Consider the following 26,063-nt stretch of genomic DNA (forward strand, 5'->3'; position numbering starts at 1 on the left):
CAGGATTATTAAACCCATTTTCATGGGCTAAAAGAGAACCCATGAACACATTAAACCAACCATTACTTCCATGGCCAAGCACAAAAAACACTCACAAAAAGTTTTTGTCCTCCTTTTTTTTTTTTTTTGGAAACATCTTTTTCCCTTCTCCTTTTGCCTTTTCCCAAGATCTAACCTGAAGCTCTGATACCATGTTGAAATAATAAATAGAGATGAGAGAAGGGAGAGAATAATAAAAGTTATATTCAATCCATTGAAAAACATACTACATAGCAACATATATATAGTGCAAAATAACTAAGTTATAATTAAGAAACATGATCCCGTGATCATTGATCATGCTAACATTAACCCACTAAACTAACCCACTACTATTATGACTCCACTAACACAAACTAATACTTAGTAGAGCATATTCCTATATATTAGGAGTTAACTAACCATTAACAATTTGAAGCAAATATTCCAACATTACAACGACAATTTGTGATCGAAGAATATGAATTATTAAGATTATATTTGAAGATGATTTGAACTATAAATTAAAGACTTTATTTTCAAAAGACAAAAAAGTAACTTTACTTTAATAAAGTAATAAAAACATTATAAAGTAGCATTATAAATTGTTGTTCTAATACTAAAAGTAAAATGGGTGAATTGTGGGTCATGATCAAACTCATGATAGAGATGGTTGCGGTAATGTGGCAGTGGTGATAGAATTTAAGAAGTGGACATTATATGCGAATAAGCTAGATGCTAAATAATGTGGTGAATCGTGAATGATAATCATTGAACATAGATAAATTTGGTCAATTTAGTTTGGTTTATCACCACAAAAAAAAAAAGGGAATATTTTAACAAAAATAAGTGAGAATTTTGAACTTTAAAAAGAGAAATAAAAAATTATGTTAGAGTTTTTATGTTTGAATAAGAGGAATATTTTATTTTTTTGAGGAAATTAAGAGGAATAATTAATTAATGCTAAAGTTGGCAAAAATTGACTTGATATAACAGCCCATTTATTTCTAATTTAAAATTAGATAAGAAAGGTTGGGTGTATTGCGCCATGTTGAACACATAGATAATCTATCATGAAATGAAGAAGTACATATCAAAGGGCTAATTAATTTTTCTTTTTTTTTTTTGTTTAGATCTGTTCCATATTTGATCATCATTCATATTTCCTTTTATATATATATTATAAATTTATATATTGAAAGTATAAAATCAAGACGATTATAAACCAAACTATATTATTAATTACATATAAGTCACAATAGATAAGCGAAGGAAAAAAAGGAAAGCATTTGTGAATAATGTAAAACATAGATACAATATTAAAAGAGCGGATGACATAGGTAATAGTGTAATTGGGAAATTGAGTGTTTTCAACTAAAAAGCTCTAATTACAAAATCATACGGAGTACGAAGCAGAGGAATTGGGAAGAATCCTCTACAAAATAGACAACCATAGTGTAATTAATCGCTACATAGAAGATCTTGGAGTTTAGCTTTCCTCTCATGTTTTATAGGCTGGAAATGGTGTATCATCATAGTGAATAGAATCTGTAGTTGGCAACTGAATACTTCTTAATGGAAATGGTGTAGCTAGTTTTAATTATCTTTTCATTAAAAAAAAAGTACTATATGATTAAAAGTTGATATTTTAAAAAGCTAGGCTATAGTTTCGGACCTTTAATGACTTTATTATTCGAGTTGTAAATTGTGTCATGTGAGGGAAAATGTGAAAATGTATGCACCTTTTGGGAAAACACATGCCTACTATTATTTATTTATTTATTTATTTATTTATTATTATTATTTATTATTATTATTATTATTATTATTATTATTATTATTATTATTATTATTATTATTATTATTATTATTCCCACCATCCCAGCACAAGACACTGCATGATCTCCAAAAATATCCCCATAAAAAATCCTTGAGCAAGCAGAACACGGTGTCAAAACGGATAACAAGGGAACACCTAACTGGTAGCAAAGAACACAACGATAAGTCTTACTATTCATAGTCTGACCCAACCCCGATATTGGACGACACGAAACCAGGCCTAAGTGTGATCCCTATGCTAGGACTTCCATAAAGCAACCTGACGCGGAGATAAGGAGAAGTGGATGTTGCAGAAGCAGTGACCTTCGTGAAATATATATCTGCCAATTTCTTCATGAGTTTGGGGGCAGCGATCCCACTAGGGTTACGCATAAGGTCAGTCTCCACAGTCCTATTAAAAGACTAAGAGCACCATCGAAGGCCGGTCCTGGACCAACAATAATACTAGAATTGCGAAAGAAGCGTAGCTAGACCAGAAGACTGCAAACGCGACGCAAGGAAAGCATAGTGCCGAACATCACCCGCTGAATAGATACCCAATCCACCATATATAAGAAAAAGGTAAGGTGACAAGTCGCCATTGCCAATCACCAAAACTTGGCCCCGAAACAGTTACAATGCGCTCAAAGAAGCTCGAAGAGTCACATCAGAAGAAATTTGGACCGCTTCAAAAAGACGAGGAGGACAAATGTGTATAGAAAATTAGAGTTTTGAAACTCCAGCACACACACGAGTATTTTGGACACACTTTTTATATGGAGTATTTTTTAAAAATATATCGAGAAAACAAGTTCAAAGTGTAATAAATTACCATCAAATATGGCTCCTCACAACTGTTTAATATAATTATAAAATTGTCATAAATAATTTTGTTGATATATATACATATCATCATCACGTGATAAAAATATATGTTTGATGGTATATATCTAGAAATTGTTTTCACCAGAAATTGCTAAAGGATAGTGATATATATTCTTTATCTTGTAGCAAATCAATCTCACGGCATATATACTTGTTGATTTTTTTTGGAGATATATCAATCAATATATGCAACGTTAATTTGCTCCATTTATGCGAATTTTAAGTCTTGTAAAAGTAATGTTGATAAGTTGACAGCCCATATTTATATTCGATCGATATCATATTAGATGATCATTTAAGGGAAGTTTTACTCGCTCAACAAAAACATACACACCTTTAAGAGCCTTAGACGATCCAAATTTTGAGAGAGTCAATTTTTTCCCAAAAATAATTTCAGGGTTGATTGTAATTCGGTCATTTTTTGCTCATAATTTGTAAGTTTTCTTGATACTTATTTTGTTCTATGACAATCATATATTTATATCTCCTAAGATTTAAAAAAAAAAAAAAAAACATTATCGAATTTGAAGCAATTGCACGATATTATTTGTTCCATATTTAAGTTTACACATCCTAGCCATTTTAAAATTTTAATATGAAGTAATTAATTTTACAAATCACATTTAGTTATGTTCTTTCTTCTACATGTAGTACGTTACATAAATATAATGTTAGTCAAATTAAAGTGGACATGGCTACGTACAACTATCAAGCGAGAGCGAGAAATAGCTCAAGTGGTTAGAGTTCCCCTTTCAGTTTCAGGTGATTCTAGGATCGATCCTCATCACTCGCCTTGTGGCTCTCATAATACACACAAAAAAAAAAAAAAAAAAACCTATCAAACCACTTATCTTATTCAGTCTTTAATTAATTTTGTATACATATATATTTTTGAGTAAATCGAATTATGGAACAGAGAAAATAACGTAACGTCGATAAGATAGTGGAGTAGTAAAATACTCAATTAATAAACATAATTTTAAAAATAATGATGTAATATGCACACCTTTTAAGATACCATGCAAGACCCACCATGCAAATATATTAACGTTACAAATTAATAATTAATGGTTTTTTATTTTAATCTACAGATATATGGATGTACAAATAGAAAGAAGCCAATCGTTTGCTGTAACAAAGCTATATCATGCAGCTTTTGAGGGAGACTTGCAATCCTTGATAAAGTTGCTCGATGAAGATCGACTTATCCTCAATCGATGCATCAATCAAAGATCGAGACACTTGATGCAGTCGCCGTTACATGTAGCAGCTGAAATGGGGCATTTAGAGATTATCAAAACATTGCTCGCTGCAAGACCTAACATGTGTTTTGTGCGCGATCAAGATGGGATGACCCCGATTCATGTTGCTGTGGTAAATAATAACATCGAAGTGCTTAAAATACTTTATAATGCGAATCCTCACGTAGTTCGTGAACGGACCAATGGAGGTGATTTTGTGTTACATTTGTGCATCAAGCAAAATAAGGAGGATGCTTTGGAGGTTTTGTTGAGTTTGATTGATGACGAACTACTCAACTCTAAGGATAGTGATGGGAATACTGCCTTGCATCTTGCAGTGATTGGTAATCAAAGTAAGGTACGATGAAATCGTATTTTTTGGGAACAAATTTCGGGGATTATTAACACAAACTTACCCATTTTTGTATACTTAATAAATACTTGGCATGGTTGCAGATGGTAAAATTGTTGTTAAAATGCCCAAAGATCGAAGTAAACGCAATGAACAAAAATGAGATGACAGCTTTGGATGTACGCATACTCCTAAAAACAAAAAGCAGTACAAAAGATGTGAGTAATTTTCTAGTTGAATGGCCTAATGATGAACATATTGGACCGTACCTAGAACAAGGCAAAGCGTTACAGGCAAGACATGTACTAAAGATAAAAAACAGACATAGTTGGGTAGAAAATCAAAGCAACGCGCTAATGGTGGTGGCATCTCTAATAGCAACCATGGCATTCTCGGTCGCAACCAATCCCCCGGAGGCTTTTGGCAAGATACTCAAGATGCTCCACCAGGATCACCACCAGACCCAAAGACGGATCATGAAGCAGGTCACTCTATAGAAGATGATTATCATCAATTTTGGTTTAATCACTTAGTGATTTGGAACACAATAGCATTGGTTTCGTCGTTAAGTGTAATACTTCTCCTTATTAGTGGTCTTCCCTATGGAAGAGTCTTTGTGGCAATTTTGAGGATAACCATGTGGATTGCGGTTACAGCAACAACCGCAACTTATGGAAAATCGTTGTTTTTAACCATTTATAGTGAAGCTCCAACAGCTAATACTACTTTATTTTGGCTAGGCGTCGTGGTGTTGATGCTCCTCGGACATGCAATTCTCTTCGTAGTCAAGTTTATCAATCGACGACCCATTTTGAGGGCAAGGATCGTCAAATTGGTTCCCAAATTTAACTCTACATCACCCGCTATATCGGTTTGAACTGCTTAGAATCACTTTTATTTCAATCTGCCGGTTTTTATGAAGATGGTACTTCTTCTTAATTTTTTCGAACTATGGTCTGTATAACTTGTTTACCTTAAACTAATGAATGTTAGTATTAAAAAAACTACTACCTCAGTTACTTTTTAGTTGCAACAAAGGAATATTTTATATCTCACAAATAATATCTTTGTTGCAACTAAAAAGTGACGGAGGTAGTATAACTATTTTTTATGATCCCATTTACTCCGATTTCAACTTGATTGGTATTCTTCTCAAAGTACACCCAAATATACTTGGTTTTTCGTTTTCCAAGTAAATACTGTAGTGCGTAATATGTAATATAAAGTTTATTGGAAATATTGGCTTGGTTTTGTGGTTTGAACTCTCATCTTCTCAATTACACTTAATTGTAGATCTCGATCATCATAAGGACATCGTTGTGCTGTGGAATGAAAGCCACTGCATTATTAGCGAATTTTGCTACACCAAACTAGTGTAGGCTTCAAGTGATGACAAAGTTTCTTTAAGGTTAAGACAGCATACCATATCATCAAGTCCTACACCTCGAATAGAACTCAACAATTTGAATTGCTCAAGTATTGCATAGATCTCTAATTGAGGTTTAGGCTGGGTTGGGTATATTGTGTTTAATCTCATGATTGTGAATCAACCGACTAAAATTAACGTAATGCATTTATATGTTTTTTCAGTAACAAAGATTAAAATCATGTTTAGCTGGCGATTAGGCCTAAACTAGTTTCCTACAAAACTATGCAAGTAAAACATAGACATTAATATAAGAAAATTTATCAGAAATCACCTTTGTAAAACCCCTTTTTTTTGTTTATTTGTTTGTTTGTGGTGAAAAACCACCTTATAATAATTAATTTTTTTTTTAGCAAGAATACACCTTAGCTTAAATCAAATTAGTTTTGCAAGATCACAGTTTAGACTTGTTTCAGGACATTGACCCAATTTTCAGGCATTGACTTTGAATGTGTGGGTCACGTAATCTCATAAAACCACTATCCTTTAATTTTTCCCCTTTTCCCTCACCACCACCACTTCATCGCCACCACCACCTCAGCTCACTGCCACCCTCACCAACACCGCCTCACCGCCACCACCAACTTATTGCCACCCTCACCAACACCATCTCACCCAATAAATCCACTTCCATGAAAATTTTGATCAGATTATTCACTCCCATCCAGCGAAACCCTACCCCACCTCTTCACCTCCTTCCTCCATTGAAGCCCAATAGAACAAGCACATACAAAAAAAAAAAAAAAAGACCTAAATTATAATAATAATTGCACTCATTAAATCTCCCCCAAAATAATTGATGATTTCACCACAAATTACAAAGGTTGAATTGTGAACTTTAAGTGAAAAAGGAGGGAGAAAGTGAAAAGGGAGGGAAAATCAAAGGTTGTAGTGGCTACTTGGCACCGCACAACCACCGCGATGGTGGGCCACCGCATGAATTTGGGCTTCTATGAGTGACATCGGGTTAGAGAGGGCGTTAGAGGCTAGGTGCATGAGTGTCTAGGCTAAATGAGGTATATTCAGGTGGCGGGTAGGTGGGGTGATTTTGGCGGTGGTGGGGAGGAAGGAGGGGGAAGAACATAGGAGAGAGAAAGTTGATCTATTGAATAATACATAGTTATGTAGGTAATAATAATACTTAGTACATAGTAGCAATGTATTTCTTAAATTTGTACTACTTATTATTTTAAATTTACATACATTAGCATGTATTATTTTACCGAAAAAAGATTTACTTCATTTTATACATCATAACTGCAAAATAATTCTACTTTGATCAGTAATGTTTTGCTTTTTTAACCATCTGAGACTAACATAAACACTTTTTATTTGAAGTAGATCCAGCTATTATTTTGTAATAGGGTTGCATACAAGGAGCTTAAATAATAGGTGAATTAAAACATTAAATACACCCATCGACACGTGATTAAAGTTGTTGGAACGAGAGCGACTAATTTAAGAGGGGCATAGCTTCCAGCAACAACCAAAGTTGGAGAATTTTCTTACAACCTCTGTTTCATATTATTTGCAACCTTTGAATATTTTATATCTCATAAATATTACCTAAAAGTTGGAAATAATATGAAACAGAGGTAGTAGATATTTTCTTAGGCTTTTTGTCAAATCATGTCAAACTTTTGTTTAATCATAATGTATGCTGAGTTGTTAGCCACTTGTGCTAATCATCATGGTATAAGCTAAGCATGCATCAAAAACAGTATTTGTTCAATTGATGATTGGCAATTATATATTGCGACTCCATTGGATGAGACTTCATTATTTCTCGTTTAAACAAACACATACATTTTTCAAAGAAAACACACAGTAGACATATTAGGGTTGTTTTGCTGCTCGTCATCGGTGAGTTATTTACTACAAAGTACGGAGTATTATTTTGATGGTTTTGTAATACAATCTGCTTTGAAATTTTTTGCCCTGTTAAGTAATTAACCTCTATTTTATTTAATTATTATTTATTATATTTGATTTTATATTACATAAACTTAATTATTTGATACTCCTGTCTTCAAAAAAAAATATCTAATACTCCATTTTATTTTATGAACTTATTATTTGTGTGGAATATATTGGTGCATAACAATGTTTGAATAAAGGTTATTTAATTTAAAAAGCTAATTAAATTTTCTCTGAAATTGTACGTGAAATCAAGTGATCTGATCTGAAAAATTAAAAGTGAAATGCTAAATACCGCCATAAAAAATGATCAATTCGCCATCATTTCAAGCAAAGAGCCATCCTTGCTCTTACTAATTTTTTTTCCTATTTTCTTTTCTAATTAACATTAGTCCATCCACCACAACCAAGTCAACCACCACCAATCACGACACCGGTACGACCCACTCCACCACGTCGACCACCACAATAATAATAAATTTTTTAATTGTTTCCTCCAAAAAAAAAAAAAAAAAACCCAACTACTTAAGATTACTAATAATATAATGCTAGGGGTGGGGGGGAGGGGGGTGGAATGATGAAATTGTTCGTTTTAGTTCCTTTCCTCAAAGATTGTAACCTTGGCGGAAATGGACATTTTCCCTTAATTAATACAATGCCCTATCTTTTCTTTCAAAAAAAACTAATAATAACAATATCAATTAATAATAATAATAATAACAAAAAAGAATCAAACTAACTTTTGTTATACCATTGTATTTATTGAGAATGTGTTAGAAAGAAATGAAGGAAGTACTATTTTTCAAACAACTTTTAATCTGACATATACTTCGTGGAATATTATAATTAAAAGCTAAAAGAGAAATAATTTTTCATCAAGGTTATATATATATATATATAGCGTATAGAACTAGTTTTGATTTGAGTTGTTTCTTTTTGATAAACCGCAGAATTTAAGCATGGATATACAAATAGAGAAAGGTCAATCTGTAGTTACAACTTGGCTATATGATGCAGCACTTCTAGGAGACGTACCATTTTTACTCGACTTGCTTAAAGAAGATCCACTTATCCTCGAAAGATGTATCATTGGAAAATCAAGCAACATCAAGCATCTCCATTACATGTTGCTGTTGCAATGGGACATCTTGAGTTCGTAGTTGAACTTTTACGCCGAGAACCAAAGCTAGATGAGATGATTGATAACTTAAAGGGATCTTCACCACTACACATTGCCTCAGCAAAAGGGCACTCGCAAATTATTGAAACCCTAATTGGTGCGAAACCTCATATGTGCTTTGCACGCGATCAAGAGGGAAGAACTCCTATTTTTGTTGCTGCTGTGTGCGGTCAAATTGATGCACTTGAACTCCTTCATCGGGCAAACCCTTATGCAGCGCAGGGGCGGACCAATGACGGTGAAACTATATTACATTTGTGTGTCATACATAACCAGCTGAAGGCTTTGGAGCGTTTGTTAGAGCTGGTAGATGATGATGGAAATCAGTTGATCAACTCTAGGGACAATGATGGCAATACTGTCCTGCACCTTGCAGTGATTGGCAAACATTCCGAGGTAAGATGAATTTTAATTTCTGCATCTAAACAGATTACACAAAATGATCAATCCTATCTACTCAAAATTCTTGAAAAAAAAATAAATTTGTTCAATGATTCTATGGTTGGCGTTTGAAAATTGATAACCATAATCTTTGAATATGAAAGGTTAAGATTTAATGATTTTTGAATTAAATGTTAATACTAATTACAAAAATTAATTCAATTATTTCTTAAATAATTTTTTAATTTTTTTTTTTTTTTTGGTGTTTAGAGAGCCATAAGGGCGGGGTGAGAATCAATCCCAGGATAACCTGGAATCGGGAGGGAAGCTCTAACCACTTGAGTTATTTGAAAAAAAAAAAAAATTGAATTCCCTCAAAAAAAAAAAAAAAGAATATTTAATTTTCAAAAATTTAAAAATAATTTTAATTAATTTAGCATTTAAAATAATTAAAAAATTATTTAATTACAGCCATCCAATTTTAAGTAGTCATCATTTTTCAAATGACTACACTAGTATTCTGCATTTTCACTTGTCTGATTGTTAATGAGCAAAACAATTTCACTGGAAAGTATTAATTAAAAATATTAATGATTAAATATATGTTTTGTGTAACATTTCTTTTCAACTGGGTTTATTTTGAGGTAGAGTTAGTGAGTACCAACACTTGTATGAGAGAGAGAAAAACATGCTTCATCTCGAGGTTTAAATATAACAAGTTAGGAGACACACGCACATTGCGTGTGCAATATAAGAAATCTAAGTGGTTCGATTATCCTTTTTTTTTTTTTTTTTATTATTATCTACCTTATTCATGGAGGCTAATAGTATGATATGACTTCCCTCAAAAATATTTTTATTTTAAAGAATAAGTAGCTTTTAATTTTTTTAATAAAAGATGGTAGTTATATTAAATAATAAAAATAAAAATAAAGATGAGAGAGGCATTTTGAAAAAGTAAAATTTATCACCCAAAACCCCCTTTCACTTTATATATTACTATAGATAATTTGATTAAATTGATATGAATGTTGAATGCAGATGGTAGAATTTTTTTCTGGATACCCAGGGCTAAACAAAAGTGCTATGAACAAAAATAAAATGACAGCCTTAGATATTATCGGCAAAAAGCAAAATTGGAAGAATTCTGAAAATAGGAATGTTGAGCAATATCTGAAGCGTGCCAAGGCAAGACCAGCAAAGGAGGTACTAAAGCACCAAGCGGATGGTACTTGGTTGGAGGAGCAACGAACCTCGTTAATGGTGGTGGCATCCTTGATAGCAACCATGGCTTTCCAAGTTGGAATTAATCCTCCAGGAGGCGTTTGGCAGGAGACAAAGGTAGTAAATGATAAATATGCCAATATAGTACAAGAAGATGGCTCTAACGACTCTACCCACTATGCTGGTACCGCTATATTGTCATATACAAATACAGCTTATTGGATATGGTATAATCAGTTACTAATTAGCAACACAATAGGACTAATATCATCACTAAGTGTCATTCTTCTCCTTATAAGCGGCTTTCCATGTAGGCGACATTTCTTGTTGATTTTGAGAATAGCTTTATGGATGGCTGTGATTGCAACGACATATACTTACTACTCAGCTATTACCATTCTTACTTATGCTGGAGCAGATAATGGTGGCATGTATATTTCAACTTGGTTTTCTCTCGTAGCTTGTGTAGGGTTGATAGGAATCATGCTCTTTGGACATGTTGTGCGATTCATACTCAAGTTGATTGGTTGGGAAAGGAGGCAGTCACTTAAAAGGTTTTGCAAGATGTGTTTTCCAAAGTTAACAAGCGCTGCTGATAACTCAAGTTCTAGCAACAATGTATAATAGTGGTCATTTAATTTATGACTCACCTTCTTCTCAAATACTTCTAGTTTATGTATGCTTTATATGTATCATGTTTTGCTTGCATTGCAATTTCTTAGTATCATGCCTGTATTTTAACTTTTACTTGTAATTTGTGCTTTTCTTACCCAAACTAAAATGCAAATGGGCTGTCCAATTGCTTGCTTAATGTTTCCTTCAGTGTTGTATGTTATTTAAATATTGCGACAATTATCTTTAAGGATATTAATGATAAACTCTAGTGTTTTCTAATAATATAGTGATAGGAAAAAATTGTAATGGTTGAATATGGGCCATTGAGTCTGGATCAACCCATCATCAATTGAGCGTGTCACTTCATAAGCCTAAAAGGTTATGTGTCAAAATTATAAGCCAATAGTAGAGCTGTCAGTTTCTGACCCAAACCGTTAAACCCGATTGTTTCGAACTGATCCGAAAAGGAACCGAATCGTTAAAAACCCGTTTTTTAACAACCAAAAACCAACCCGACCCAATTTTTTCTAACCCGAAACTGAACTGAACCGAATTTGTACGAACCGTTACTAACCCGACCCGTTATCAAGCTAAACTGTTACAACCCGAAACTAAAAACAACCCGAACCGATTACGTCTGAACCCGATAGTAACCCGACCCATTTTAAAACCGAAAACCGTTCAAACCCGGCAAAAATCCGATAAACCTGAACCGGTCCAACCCGTAACCCGTGGTGACCGAATCATTTATAAGTAGTAACCCGTTATGGCCGAACCGTTTCCAACCCGTAACCCGTTGAAACCGAACTGTTTACGACCCGTAACCCGTTCAGACCGAATCGTTTACGACCGCTAACCCGTTATGATTGAGTCGTTTACAACCCGTAACCCAATATGCTTATGATCTGATCCGTTTCAACCCACTACTCGATAAACCCAACTTAATTATGACTTTACTTGATTATAACATGACCCATTCCTATCCATTATCTGACTAACTCGACTCGATAATGATCTAACTCGATTTTAACCCAATATGATTTGGACTGAAACCCGCTTCAAATTGGGTAAACCCATTTCAAACCGACCAAGTTCAATCCAAACCGATTATGACCTGAACCGAAAATGACCGGATCCCCGATTTCACCCAATCTGTTTTGACCCGAAACCCATTTTCAAACCGACCCGATTTAACACCCTAACTGATTACAACCCGACCCGATTAGAACCCAAACTGTTTTGAATCGAAACCCACTTTAAACTGGCTAAACCCATTTTCAAACCGACCCAGTTCTACCCAAACTGATTATGACCCGAACCAACTGCAACCCGACCCGAATAGAAACCGCAATAAAAAAAATACCAAACCGAACTGACCAGATGATTTTCAAAACCGACCCAAACCGACCCGCTAATCATTTCAACTCGTTATAAACCAACCCGTTATAACCCGAAACTAATAAACCCAACCCAAACTCGAACTGTTTACCGAAATGACACCCCTAGCCAATAGGTTTGGATACTTACCCCTACGCTTGCTTACACTATTATTATTATTTTTATTTTTGAAAACATTATTATTATTATTATTATTATTATTATTATTATTATTATTATTATTATTATTATTATTATTATTATTTTGCAATAAATTTTAAAAGACACTAATTTTCCTTAACTAAACTCATACGTTATCTGTAATTGACAAATACATAGATATAATAATCGACAAAAATTTCTTGATTCATTGTCTCATACAACATTATGAATGTGTCCATCGTTGTTTCGTATTTTTGTGTGGAAAAAAAATCTTGTGATAACATTGTAACATTAATTTGAGCAATGGACATCAATCACAACCCGGCATAACTTGAGATTACATATCAAATGTAAATCGAGATCACCTTGTCTTTCAAAGGAGATAAAAAAAACCAATCTTTTAAAGGAAATCAAGATAAACCTTGTAATTTGAAAGAGATCGGATATCCTTTATTTTTGAAGGAGGCAAATTCTTTTCAAGAGGAGGAAGCGACATTCCTATCTAAAAAAATAACTTTAAAGAAACGAAAAAATGAGACTTTTTATAGGTTTAAAATTTGATGCAAGTCCCTTTAAATTTCAACAAGGGAAGCTATATTAGGGTTTAGAGGAGAAGGAAAGAGGTTTATCATTAATGTGTCTATTAATTTTAGTGACTTAGGGGATGTTTGGTATAAACATTGTAAATGAAACGGAAAGAATTCAAACAAGTAAGGGAAAGGGTAATGATAAATGTTACCTTTACTATATGTTTAGTATCCTAGTGGAATGGAAACAATTTGAGAAAATTATGATTGAGTAAGGAAACGTATTTTGTTTCTACTAGAGGGGAATTATGTTATCCTCTGGAAACGTTATTTGTTACTTTTAACCCATATCAAACAACTAGAAATGAAAACACTTAATTGAATCCGTTTCCTACATCTAAAATTACAATACCAAACGCCTCCTTAATGTGTTTTAATTTGTTTATTAATTTTTATAAAATGGAAATATGGGGATATTATAGTGGAACAAAGCAAAAGAACTTTGACACCCATTTAGAAAGTGTAATTTATACAAATGGTAGTTTAATTCGAAAGTGCGCTAAGCATTATGCTGGACGAATCCAATTCATTGAGTGAGAATTAACAGTATATTGATTTGCCTACTTTCTCTCCTTTTGCTGATCGAATTTTCTTTAATCAATCCTAGGTTGTCATCATAACATTATCTTTTTGTGAGCACGTGTTAGCGCTCTTCCACCCTTTTACTCACACTTCACATAGAAGCATAGAAGATGCTTGGCAAGTACCCTTTTACTCACACTTCACATAGAAGCATAGAAGATGCTTGGCAAGTAGACCTGGTATTGGGCAAGTCGGTAGGAATGTCACTGGGGCGGATTAAGTAGGTTACCCACCCCCATCCTCGCCCTAGTGGGTCGGGGATAGATCCCAGTTTGCGTGTGGTGGAGCGGGGATGGGGATAAAAACTATACCCGTCATGGGTGATGGGGCGGGAGTGAATTTTAGGTTGTATCCGCCCTATCCTCAGTTCCTCACTTTATACCCACGCCGCCCACCCGCCCAATACCCACATCCATATATATTATTACATAAAAATGTATATTTTTATACCATTTTATATAAAAATTAAGTAAAATAATATAGTTAAAGTATAATACTTTGTAATAGACTTATATTATATATATATAAAAAAAAATGTATAACTTAATAATGATTATTTTTTTAATCATTATTATGTAGTATAGTTGTATTTGGAAGGTGGGAATTAGGCGGGTCTTAGGTGGGGATGGATATTCAAGTGGATGGTGGACGGGGATGGTTTTGGGATAGTACCCGCCGGGGCGAGGATAGGGATGAATTTTGGACCCGCCGCGGGGATGGGGGTTTGAATGGGGATGAAAATGTTAGGCGGGGATGGGGATGGGAAAGCCAACATCCACCCTGCTCCATCCCCTTGACATCCCTAGGTACAGGTTGGCCAATATCAAGTCAATAATGGATGGACCAATAAACTAATTAATAATTACAATAATGAATATAGAACAAACACATTATTAAGTATATAAGAAGAAAATGAAAATATTTGTGTAATATGTTTACATTATCTATTTTCTTAGTCTATTAAATCTGGCAAATATTTTGGCCTTATATTGACCCTACTCAATAAGGATCTTGTCTGTTAAGGAACCTTTAACCTTGATTCTGACCGCATTGTCATTAAGCTATCCTATCCAATAACCACGTCTATTTACAATTAAGTAATCAAGCAATCACTCATTAGCATCACTGTACCATTTAATAGGCCCTAACAACTTACTAGTTGTCAAAATGATACTTCCTACATTATCCATTCTAAATTAGTTGACATAATTATTTACATTAGAAGTTGGTTGCTATATATGTTAATATTGTATATTTGTCAAGTTTATCTTGTTAAGAGTTTTAGGCAAGTTAGGTCTCTTTTGTATTGTGCATGTACATATATTGTGGTAATTATCAATACAAAGCTTAAGCTGTTTTCTCCAAATTTTTTTTCTTGAGCTAGTTTAACAATTTATCACGTTTGTCACTGCTAAGATTCAATAGAAATATATTTATTTATACTATTATAAAAAATACTAAAAATTTAATTTTAATTCAATACACATTAAACCGGATCTAACATACAAGATCCCACATGACTTCTTTTTTTTATTTTATTTTATTTTATTTTATTTTATTAAATCTATAAATCACAAATGTTATTCAAAATAGAGTTTAAGAGTATTGTCAAAAATAAAATGTGTCAATTAAATTATTGGTGCAGAGGAACTATATTAAACTCTGTACAAAGTTATATCACTCCTTTTGTATTTCGTTCCAAAATAAATATTTAATTATCAATGTAGTTTTTTCATTTTTCATATAATAACTTTGATAATTTTTTTATTATACTGGATGTATACAATTAAAATAAATGTTACCCTCTCCATCCATATAAGTTCTTTCTACTTTGATGGTACACATTTGTTAATGCATTATTTTCACTATAAATATCGTTGATAAACATTATTAGTAAAAAATGTAACAATTTAATATTCCTAAAATACTCTTGCATTGAAACAAACATATTAAAGAGGACCCAATAAGACTATATTATGTTGTTTATATTGAAAAAGTAATTTAAAAGAAGATTATATCATGTTATTGGCTTAGTCATATATTATGATTTAATAATATCAACTTAATATAACTTTTACTAATAGAATATATATACAAGTATATACTATAATAGATATCAAAACTGTGCATTAGCTAGTGTATGTACCATTGAAATTAATGGATTTATTTAGAACCTTTCACTTCACCTTATTTATGCTAAATTGAAATTATTTTTACTGGACTGAAATAATTTTGCAGAACATAAATTATATTGACTGAACTAAAATTAATTTGCTGAAATTATTTTTACTGAACTGAAATTATTTTTACTGATTTTCTATTAAACTTCTTCTTTAAAGATAATGTTTTTTTGCTGAAATGAAATTATTTTTACTGAACTGAAATTATTATTTTTACTGAATATTATTTTTTAAAGGTAAAGTGAACATGGCCTAAGTGAGAGTTAATACTAAAAATATTATATATCAATTACATTTTAATTAATGATTTACTAGAATTATTATATCAAGATTTCACTAAACTAATCTAATTTTTGTAATTATATAGAGTATTTATTTTAGTTTTTAATTATTAGTTTTAGAGTTGCATTTGTTATATTACCTCTGTTTCTTTTTATTTGCAACAGATTAAATATTTTATGTCTCATATAAAATACCCCTTTGCTACAAATAAAAAGAAACGAATGTAGTATTACCTAACTGTTAAATCAAAATCGTGCTCTATATCCTAACATAGGTAGTATCCGATTTTATAATTTTTTTTTTTTTTTTTTTTTTTTTTTTTTTTTTTTTTTTTTTTTTTTTTTAAAATAAAAAAAAAAAAAACGGCACTATCAAGTGTGGTACAGTTGTAGGTCCCAAGTCTAATAATATTCTTTTAGTGTTACCTTACAAAGTTTCTCATTCTTTTCTTAACTAGCATAGCTTAATAAATTGATTGTTAACTTTTTCCTTTTTGTATTGATATATATCTTACTCTTTCCTAATAACCAACTTTTATAATTCTATGTATAGAAAGCCTAAAAAATGTACAAGTATCCATTCTAAGCCAATTTGTTTCTAAATTCATAAACCACGCAATTCAAAATGGAAAAACAAAGTGATGAAATAAGCCAATCTTATGCTACAACACTATATGAAGCCGCACTCAAGGGAAATATAACTTCCTTGGGTGAGTTGCTAAAAAACGATGAATTTATTCTCGATCGATGCATCATGGAAAAATCATGTATCTTCATGCAATCTCCGTTACATGTAGCTGTTAAGAAAGAGCACTTTAATTTCGTTAAAGAAATTCTAAGGCTAAAGCCGGAACTGGCCGAGGTGGTTGATCAATTAAAAAGATCATCACCACTACACATTGCAGCAGCAAGGAAAGAGGGGGCGGGACTAGCGGAGCCAGCCGAGCACGGTCATGAACACATCATCAAAATCTTGCTCGAAGAGGCACCTAACATGTGTTTCGTGCACGATCAAGATGGAATGACGCCCCTTCATGTTGCGGCTGTAAATGGGAACACCCAAGTGCTTGAAGTGTTTCTCAAGAAGAAGCGTCAGGCTGCTTTGGAACGAACTGCGAGAGGTGAAACGATTTTACATTTGTGCGTGAAAAATTGTCACCTAGACACCCTGAAAGCATTGGTTGAAAGTACATACGATCTTGAGTTACTTAACTCCCAGGATAGTGATGGCAATACTGTCTTGCACCTTGCTGTGGCTTACAAAGAAGTCGAGGTACGTGACATCAAATCTAACACTTCATTTCTCTTTAAATTTTTACATATTAAGGTTTTCCTGTGTTATGTTACATTTTAAATTCCGTCCAATACATACCTTTTGATCATTAACATCGATCTTTAACTCCATATCTGTAATAATTATTTAAAAAAAAAAAATTGATATTTTGAAATTATGTACATAGTAAACAAAATTAAACAAGATCATGAATGATGACCATGTTATTAGATATCAACTAACAAAAATTGTACACTCATGCATTAACACAAAAGGTGGAATTATGGACCTACTCCCTCCGTATCTAAATAATTGCATAATTTTGACTTTTGCATTATTTTCATACCAATTATTGTTAAGTGAAACGTATACATATATTTGTTTTTTTTTTTTATTTATTTATTTATTTATTTTACGAGTTCTAGCATGCAATACGTATTTTCTCAATTTTGTATTTGGTGACGATGCAGATGGTAGAATTTTTACTAGGGAAAGGTGACAAGATAGATAAAAATGCTATGAACAAAAAACACCAAACAATAAATGATATTTTCGAGCTAACTAAAAAAACGGATGAGGTTAGCGAAGCTGATAAAAAGATCGAGGAATTACTTAAAAAGAAACATGCAATACGAGCTAAAAAGGTGCTGAAACGCAGCGAGGACGAAAAATGGTTGGAGGAGCAGAACACAGCTCTAATGGTTGTGGCATCTTGTATTGCAACCTTGTCTTTCCAAGTCGGAATTAATCCACCCGGAGGCGTGTGGCAAGATGATAATAAGGGTCACGAGGCAGGCACATCCATCATGTCTTATGATAAAGATAAAGATTCATACAATATTGTACAAGTTAGCAACACAATTGGACTAATGTCTTCTCTAAGTGTCATCCTTCTCCTTATTAGGCCTTCCTTGCAAGCGATACTTTGTATTCGTTTTGAGGGTTACATTGTGGATTGCTGTAACCGCGAGTGCAACAACTTACTTGTACACGATAGGGTTTCTCACAAGTGATATTTTCGACAAAACAGGCTTACTCGAAGATGCTTTAGACTATTCTGTTGAAATTTGGCTATGGTTAATGCTAATAATACTATTAGGACATGGGTTGCGCTTAATTTGGAAGGTAATTGGTTATAAAAAAAGGAGGAAGATTAGAGGAGTTCTGCAAAAAGTGCAAAGGTCGCGGTACTATCCAAATATTAATATTTTGTAGATTATCGATCACTTGATTACTACAATACCTAGCTTATGTATTTCCCATTGACAATAAAATGTACTTTTCATTATTAAAAAAATTTCATTATTCAAAAAAAATAAAAAAAATAAAAAAATAAAATGTACTTTTCATGTTATCACCTTAGTATTTACAAGTACTATGTAAGTACCATCCTGTTTTCATAAAAGTTTAACTTACCGTCTTCTATTTATGTAAAATCTGTATTGTGATTGTATAAAATAAAGCAAACTAGTAGATTTGCGGGGTTTCGTGTAGCCCAAATTTCATTGAAGCCCAATTAACCATGTATTATGTCTCAAAATAGATCCAAATCTAGTATAACGGTTTCTGATCCACAGGATCTATAATCACTTGCCATCTCTAATCTTTTTCCAACATTTTACAATGATAGATCATCTTCTTATTTTTTTTATCGGAACTAGCTACTGCATTATTTTAAATGTAACTTTGTTACGAAGTATGAAGTAATAATGTAATACTCTTATTATATGAGGGATTTACGCATCCCAATACACAATCTAACTTATATATATGTCTTTAATTATACAAGAGTAAATATAATAAAAAAAATTGATATTACGAATGCATACGTGACGAATTCCCAATACACATTTAAAATTATATAAGAGTAAAAATAATAAAAAAAAATTGATATTACGAATGCATATTGTGACGAATTCTCAATACACATTCAAAATTATATGCATGTCTAATTATACAAGAGTAAAATTATTATTATTATTATTATTATTATTTTTTTCATATATTTCAAATGCATGTCGTGACAAATTTCATAAGACCTGCATTACATAATGAGATTTTGAAACCAATTCAAACAACAGCATGAAACTAATAACAAATTAAAGGTAAATTTTGGTTTCTCTTACATCATGTTCGAAGGCAAATACTTTGGTTTTCAAGCCGGCATTATCTTGTAAGAAAGTTTAATTTATATCTACTCTATGTAACATTGGAGCTAGTAGTGCTCCTCTGAGTAAATTGTCGCTTGTAATCCTTATTCGGTTTATATTAAGTTCATGTAAAAAAAAAAAAAAAAAATAAATAAAAAAAAAAAAAAAAAAAAAATCTAACAATATCCCACTTATATTATTGATGAATAATAAGAACACCCAAACAATCTGTAAAATTAATTACTTGTATTTGTTTTACCACTCCTTTAACCTTTCAAATTAACAATATCCCACTTACACTAACTCCTTGTTTTACCACTCCTTTAACCTTTCAAATGATCATTACTATTTTGCTGTTGGATTTGCTTCATATACACTTTTATTTATTTATTTTTTTTAAAAAAAAAAAAAATTGATTCACAATTTGATTCACAGTTTCATAGAAAAATTGTCTTAAAACTTGGTAATCTTATAGAAATGTAAAATTAAAGAAACATAAAGTGCATACTTTTTTTTTTATTATTATTATTTTTATTGAATGAACGTAAAGTGTATACTTATATGATTTGAGAAAAAAAAATTTAAATTTGTGCATCATACAAGATTACTTATATCAATGTATGAATATTGCAATCGTTAATGTATGAATAGTGCAATAATTTTAATTTGTTATGATGCAAATATTCTAAGGGTTACTATTATTATTTTTAATAAATTTTTTGTATGTGGCTTGCTGTACCGTGCGGCAGGGTTACTTGAGTTATTAGGTCAGGGGTTACTCGAGTTGTCGGGATTACTTGAGTTTATCGGTTTGGGGTTACTCGAGTTACTCGGTCAGGGGTTACTCGAATCGTCGGGGTTATTCAAGTTACTCGGTCAGGGGATACTTGAGTTACTCCTGACCGAGTAATCCCTCAAGTAACCCCTGACCGAGTAACGCCTCGAGTAATCCATGACCGACCCCCTTGAGTAAAACCTGACCGAGTAACCCATGACTGAGTAATCCCTGACTGAACCCTAAAGTAACCCCTGACCGAACTCTTTAAGTAACCCCTGATCGAATTACTCGAGTAACCCCTGACCGAACTTCTTAAATAACTCCTAACCGAGTAACTCGAGTAACTCTTGACCGAGTAACTCGAGTAACCCTTGACCGACTAACTCCAGTAACCCCTGACCGAGTAACCCCTCAAGTAACCCTTGACTGAGTGAACCCCTCGAGTAATCCCTGTCCGATCCCCTCAAGTAACCACGAGAAACTCGAGTAACCCCTAATTGAAAAACTCGGATAACCCCTTTCACACGGTATGGCCTACTACACCAAAAAGTTAGTTGTTATTTTTAATCTCACAAAAATGAAAGTCGTGAGGTTTGGGCTTTTATGGTCTTTGGGCCTTGGGCTGCCGCTCTAGTTGTCTTGCCCCAAATCGAGTATACGACAATTTAGATTTTTTTATTTTTTTATTTTTTATTTTTTTTATTTTTTACAAAGTATTTCAAAAGGTGACGAAGTAATGCTTACATCATATGCATGACAAGTTACGAATCTGTTAGAGATATGATATGACAAATTGGGGTAAAAAAGAGAATGAATGACCTTTTTTATTTATTATTCATCAATAGGTCAGGTGGTGTATTTATACCAAATCTAAGATTATAAGATAAGAAATAATCTTCTAAAATATATCTATCATAACCATATATCCTAAGATATATTCACTAAATAATATCTTTAACATAAATAAACCTAAATATATTATTCTCCTAATAAGATCAATACGAAAAATATATCACATATATTTTCTGATATTGATAATATCATATCTCTAACAGAATCCAATCCATTGAGTGAGATTTTGCCTACTTTCACTCACTTTAGTAATCGAATTTTCTTTAATGACTCTTAGCTTGACTTCGTTACATTATCTTTTCGCCGGGGATCACATGTTGGTACCCTATCATACAAATTTACTCAATTCTCGTACAAGCATAGGAGATGCTTGTCAAAATGGCAAGTAATCAAGTAATCATTATTCTATGGGCCCTATACATCAGCTGAGTTGTCAAAATGATATACCCATATCATATTATCACAAAATCTCAACTAAGACGGAATTTTAATAAGTTATTGTAAGACGAGTTAAAGTTAATGTAAAATTATTTAAGGTTATTATTATCCTTATACATTATAAAAGTAAATATTTTCTAACATAAATTTTACAACTAAAAATCACTTATAATAAATTAGATAAATCATACTAGTCTTTATAGCAAAAATCCATTTGAAATTACACATTAAAATATAATTAAAATTGTTACAAATTAAAAGTTACCACAAAAAATGTTAAAGTTATCTTCAAATTGACCGTGTTACAATAAAGTTAAAGTAAACTTGACTTATACTAGACTCATTGTTATATTATGTTATTATGTACAATACCAATTTGTTGGTGAAGTATACTTTTATGTAAGAAAATTAATGGTCTAATGCATATTATTTTAAAATGCCTATTTGGCTAATATATAGACTCTTTCACAATAATCTATTTTTAATAAGAATTAAATATATTTTGGTAAATTTATTCGTATGCAGTATTAATATTTTATACAAATAATTTTTAATTTTTATAATTAAATGTAATGTTCATTTTAGAATAATTATTGAAAATTACATTGCATGGCACTAACCTAGTTGACTCATATTGTTAGTCGTAGAACTACATTTATTATACTACCGTGATTATTAATTAGGAAAATTTGTCAGAAAGGTCATTTTAAGTGGTTTGTTTACAAACGTGACAATAAAGGTCCTTTTATCCCACTTAGTTTGTGAAGAGGGCACTTTAACCGTATTCCGGTCATCGACTAAGTTTTACGGCAAATAATTTGTACACTTTCTTACAAAGTTTGGTTTAATAGTGCCAGCAGAAAATCCGTACACTACCTTACAAAGTTTCTCATTCTTTCCTTCACTAGCTTAGTTGATTGGCTATTACCTTTATCCATTTTGTATTCATATATTGTATCATACTCCTTCCCAATAACCAACTTTTCATACACTATATATAGAAAGCGTTGAATTACATTTTCATTAAGCCCTTTAAAATAATTTGTTTTCAGCTCTAAATTCATAAACCACAGTTCAAAATGGAAAAAACAAAGTGATGAAATTAGCCAATCTTTTCCTACAACACTATATGAAGCCGCACTTAAGGGAGATAAAACTTCCTTGGGTGAATTACTAAAAACCGATGAATTTATTCTTGATCGATGCATCATCGAAAAATCATGTGTCGTTATGCAATCTCCGTTACATGTAGCTGTTAAAAAGGGGCACTTAGATTTCGTTAAAGAAATTCTAAGGCTAAATCCGGAACTAGCGGAGGTGGTTGATCAATTAAAAAGATCAACACCACTACACATTGCGGCCACTCTAACGAAACGGCCGTTAGGAATTGTCCGCAGCTTGCTTAGCGCGGCACCAAACATGTGTTTCGTGCACGATCAAGATGGAATGACGCCCCTTCATGTCGCGGCTGTTAATGGGAACATCAAAGTGCTTAAGGTGTTTCTCCGGATGAAGCGTCAGGCTGCTTTGGAACGAACTACGAGAGGTGAAACTATCTTACATTTGTGTGTGAAAAATTGTCAACTAGAGACTCTAAAAGAATTGGTTGAAATTACGTACGATCTCGAGTTACTTAACTCCGAGGATAGTGATGGTAATACTGTCTTGCACCTTGCCGTGGCTTACAAAGAAACCGAGGTAACATCAAATGTAACACTTTAATAATTCTCTTCAAATTTTTACATATTTTGGTTTAATTTGTTAAGTTATACTAGCATGAATTTATTTTGTTAAGTTATCCTAACAACGATTTACTTTGTTGAGTTATACTAGCATAATTTTTTCTTTGTTAAGTTATACTGTCATGAATATCACCGGGTTACTTTATTTTTCTGAAAATTCTATGGTAGTCATCCTTAAAATGACTACTATTATACTAAATTTTTATTGGTTGATTTTTATTTATTTTTTATGTCAAAATTAATTATAAATGTTTATTCTAAATTTTAAAATTTATTTTTTATTTATTTTTAAAATTTTTATAATTAATTTATTTTTTATTTTTTAATTTTAGTAATAATAAAAACTGAATTTGGTAAATTATTTAGGAAAATTATAACAAAAAAATATATAAATATTTCAAAATTAATAAATGAATTTTTACAATTATACAAATGAGTTATAATTAATTTTGACATTAAAAAATAGATCAAAATTAACCAACAAAAAATTAGTATAATGATAGTCATTTTAAGGATGACTACCATAGAACTAGGAATACGTGTGTTTTATTAAGTCCTTCCATCACTAACATCTTTAGTTAGTTCCATATTATACTAACTAAACATTAAGCTAACCCTTGCACATTTGTATGCCTTCTCTTAAATAATTTCGTATTTGGTGACAATGCAGATGGTAAAATTTCTACTAGAAAAAGGTGACAAGATACATAAAAATGCTGTAAACAAAAAAGGGCAGACAATTAAGGATATTTTAGAGCAAACTATAAGTTGTAGCAAGAAACCTATTAAGGATAAAGACGGGAAAATAAAAAAAGAAGTTGATGAAGATAACTTAGAAGAAGCTGAAGAGGAAAAACAAAGAGAAGTTGAAGAGGAAAGATTAAGACAAGCTGATATAATGCTCAAGAATTTATTCATAGAAAAACATGTATCACGAGCTAAACAAGTGCTGAAACGTAGCAAAGACGAAAAATGGTTGGAGGAGCAAAACACAGCTCTAATGGTGGTTGCATCTTGTATTGCAACCTTATCGTTTCAAGTTGGAATGAATCCTCCTGGAGGCGTATGGCAAGATAATGATGGTCATGAGGCAGGCACTTCCATAATGTCGTATGATAAACATGGAGATTTCTATAGCATTATACAAGTTAGCAACACGATTGGACTCATATCTTCTCTAAGTGTCATTCTTCTCCTTATTAGCGGCCTTCCTTGCAAGAAATATTTTGTGTTCATTTTGAGGGTTACTTTGTGGATTGCTGTAACTGCGAGTGCAGCAACTTACTTCTACACGATAGGGTATCTCACAAATGAGATTCTTGAAAAGGCGGTGTTAGTAGAAGAAGCTTTGGAATATTCTGTTGAGATTTGGCTATGGTTGATGTTGATTATACTCGTAGGACATGGTTTGCGCTTCATATGGAAGGTAATTGGTCATAACAGGAGGTCGCATATTAAACATGTTTTGGGAAAGGATACATATTGTCCTAATGTTTAGAATATTCGATTGCTTAATTTAATAACTACAATACTATGTTTATAGGATATGAATGATTTTGGCACACCCATACATTGTGAGGGTATGGTACAACTAGTTTTCTATGCTCTTACATGAAGGTGTGCTGCATCAATTAAAGGTGTGTCAAAATTAGTTTCTTATTTAACGTTTTTTATGCATACAATCTTGTCAAATAAGCATGCTTATTTCTTTCCCATGAGAAATAAAATGAAGCTTTAATTTCTCTTAATATATCACTTATAGTAGTTATAGTAGTTATCACGCGGCATCTACTATGTACGTGTGTATTTCCTAAAAAGATATGTATTCATCTTATTGTTGAAACCTCTTTCACATTATTATTGAAATTGATATATACGTACTCCATATCCACTATGACACAGCTGTGTAATTTAATTTGTTGCCTTTACCATCTATTTAGGGGGTGTTTGGTTTGTGTATCTTTTGGATTGGAAACAGATTCGATTAAATCGACACCGGTATCGTGTGTTTGGTTCAAAAGCATGGTAACAATTACCATTACCTAAGGGTAATGGTTAGCCCTCATTTGTTACCTCTCAAAAACTTGGAATAACAAATACTCTTATCCTCTTCTTAACAAATACCCTTTTCATGGTTAATCCAAACAAATGAAAAGGTAATATCTAAATGATTCCTTTTCCCCCTCTTATTTGATTCCTTTCCACTCCATTTCCATTTCCGAACCAAACGCCTCCTTAATCTGTAATACAAGATCATCAATCATAATTGCTTTATTAACGTTTTCTATTTTATAACTTTTGGCAATTTGAGCGTATTTGCCTCTATGTGCTCTGGATTAACTTCTCTATCTCCATCTCTTTGGTTACACTTATACAAATGGCAAACACAATTTTAAATGACGTTGAACTGAGGAATCTCCCTGTGGTACGTACATAGCCATCCATTATCCGACATCCTAACTTCCACTAGGCCAATTTGACTACAATAAAAATGACCAAAGTCACCCGTCTAAATAGGCCAAAGAGTAAGGCAGTCTCTGTTGAAATTATAAATTAGTGACGAGAGAGGGGAAAGAACATTAAAACTTATCTTCAATCCATTGA

At 32.3% G+C, this 26,063-nt stretch overlaps 3 protein-coding genes across 3 annotated transcripts; all 3 read left to right on the forward strand.

Annotated features, from left to right (window-relative positions):
• The first annotated feature begins 3,800 nt into the window (after nt 1-3,800).
• On the forward strand, nt 3,801-11,259 carry LOC110683228. The gene is made up of 5 exons (XM_021859571.1): nt 3,801-4,320; nt 4,419-4,532; nt 4,643-5,103; nt 8,717-9,233; nt 10,260-11,259. Exons 1-5 carry the CDS (start codon nt 3,817-3,819, stop codon nt 11,064-11,066), a joined length of 2,403 nt encoding a protein of 800 aa, XP_021715263.1. The 5' UTR covers nt 3,801-3,816; the 3' UTR covers nt 11,067-11,259.
• A 5,524-nt stretch (nt 11,260-16,783) lies between these two features.
• On the forward strand, nt 16,784-18,911 carry LOC110683224 (ankyrin repeat-containing protein NPR4-like). The gene is made up of 2 exons (XM_021859568.1): nt 16,784-17,499; nt 17,970-18,911. Exons 1-2 carry the CDS (start codon nt 16,852-16,854, stop codon nt 18,510-18,512), a joined length of 1,191 nt encoding a protein of 396 aa, XP_021715260.1. The 5' UTR covers nt 16,784-16,851; the 3' UTR covers nt 18,513-18,911.
• Nucleotides 18,912-22,762: 3,851 nt separating this feature from the next.
• LOC110683226 (ankyrin repeat-containing protein ITN1-like) lies at nt 22,763-25,320 on the forward strand. The gene is made up of 2 exons (XM_021859569.1): nt 22,763-23,415; nt 24,130-25,320. The coding sequence occupies exons 1-2, from the start codon at nt 22,948-22,950 to the stop codon at nt 24,955-24,957; spliced, it is 1,296 nt and encodes a 431-aa protein (XP_021715261.1). The 5' UTR covers nt 22,763-22,947; the 3' UTR covers nt 24,958-25,320.
• Nucleotides 25,321-26,063: the final 743 nt, after the last annotated feature.

Source organism: Chenopodium quinoa, unplaced genomic scaffold (assembly GCF_001683475.1).
Source record: "Chenopodium quinoa cultivar QQ74 unplaced genomic scaffold, ASM168347v1, whole genome shotgun sequence".
Taxonomy (NCBI): Eukaryota; Viridiplantae; Streptophyta; class Magnoliopsida; order Caryophyllales; family Amaranthaceae; genus Chenopodium; species Chenopodium quinoa.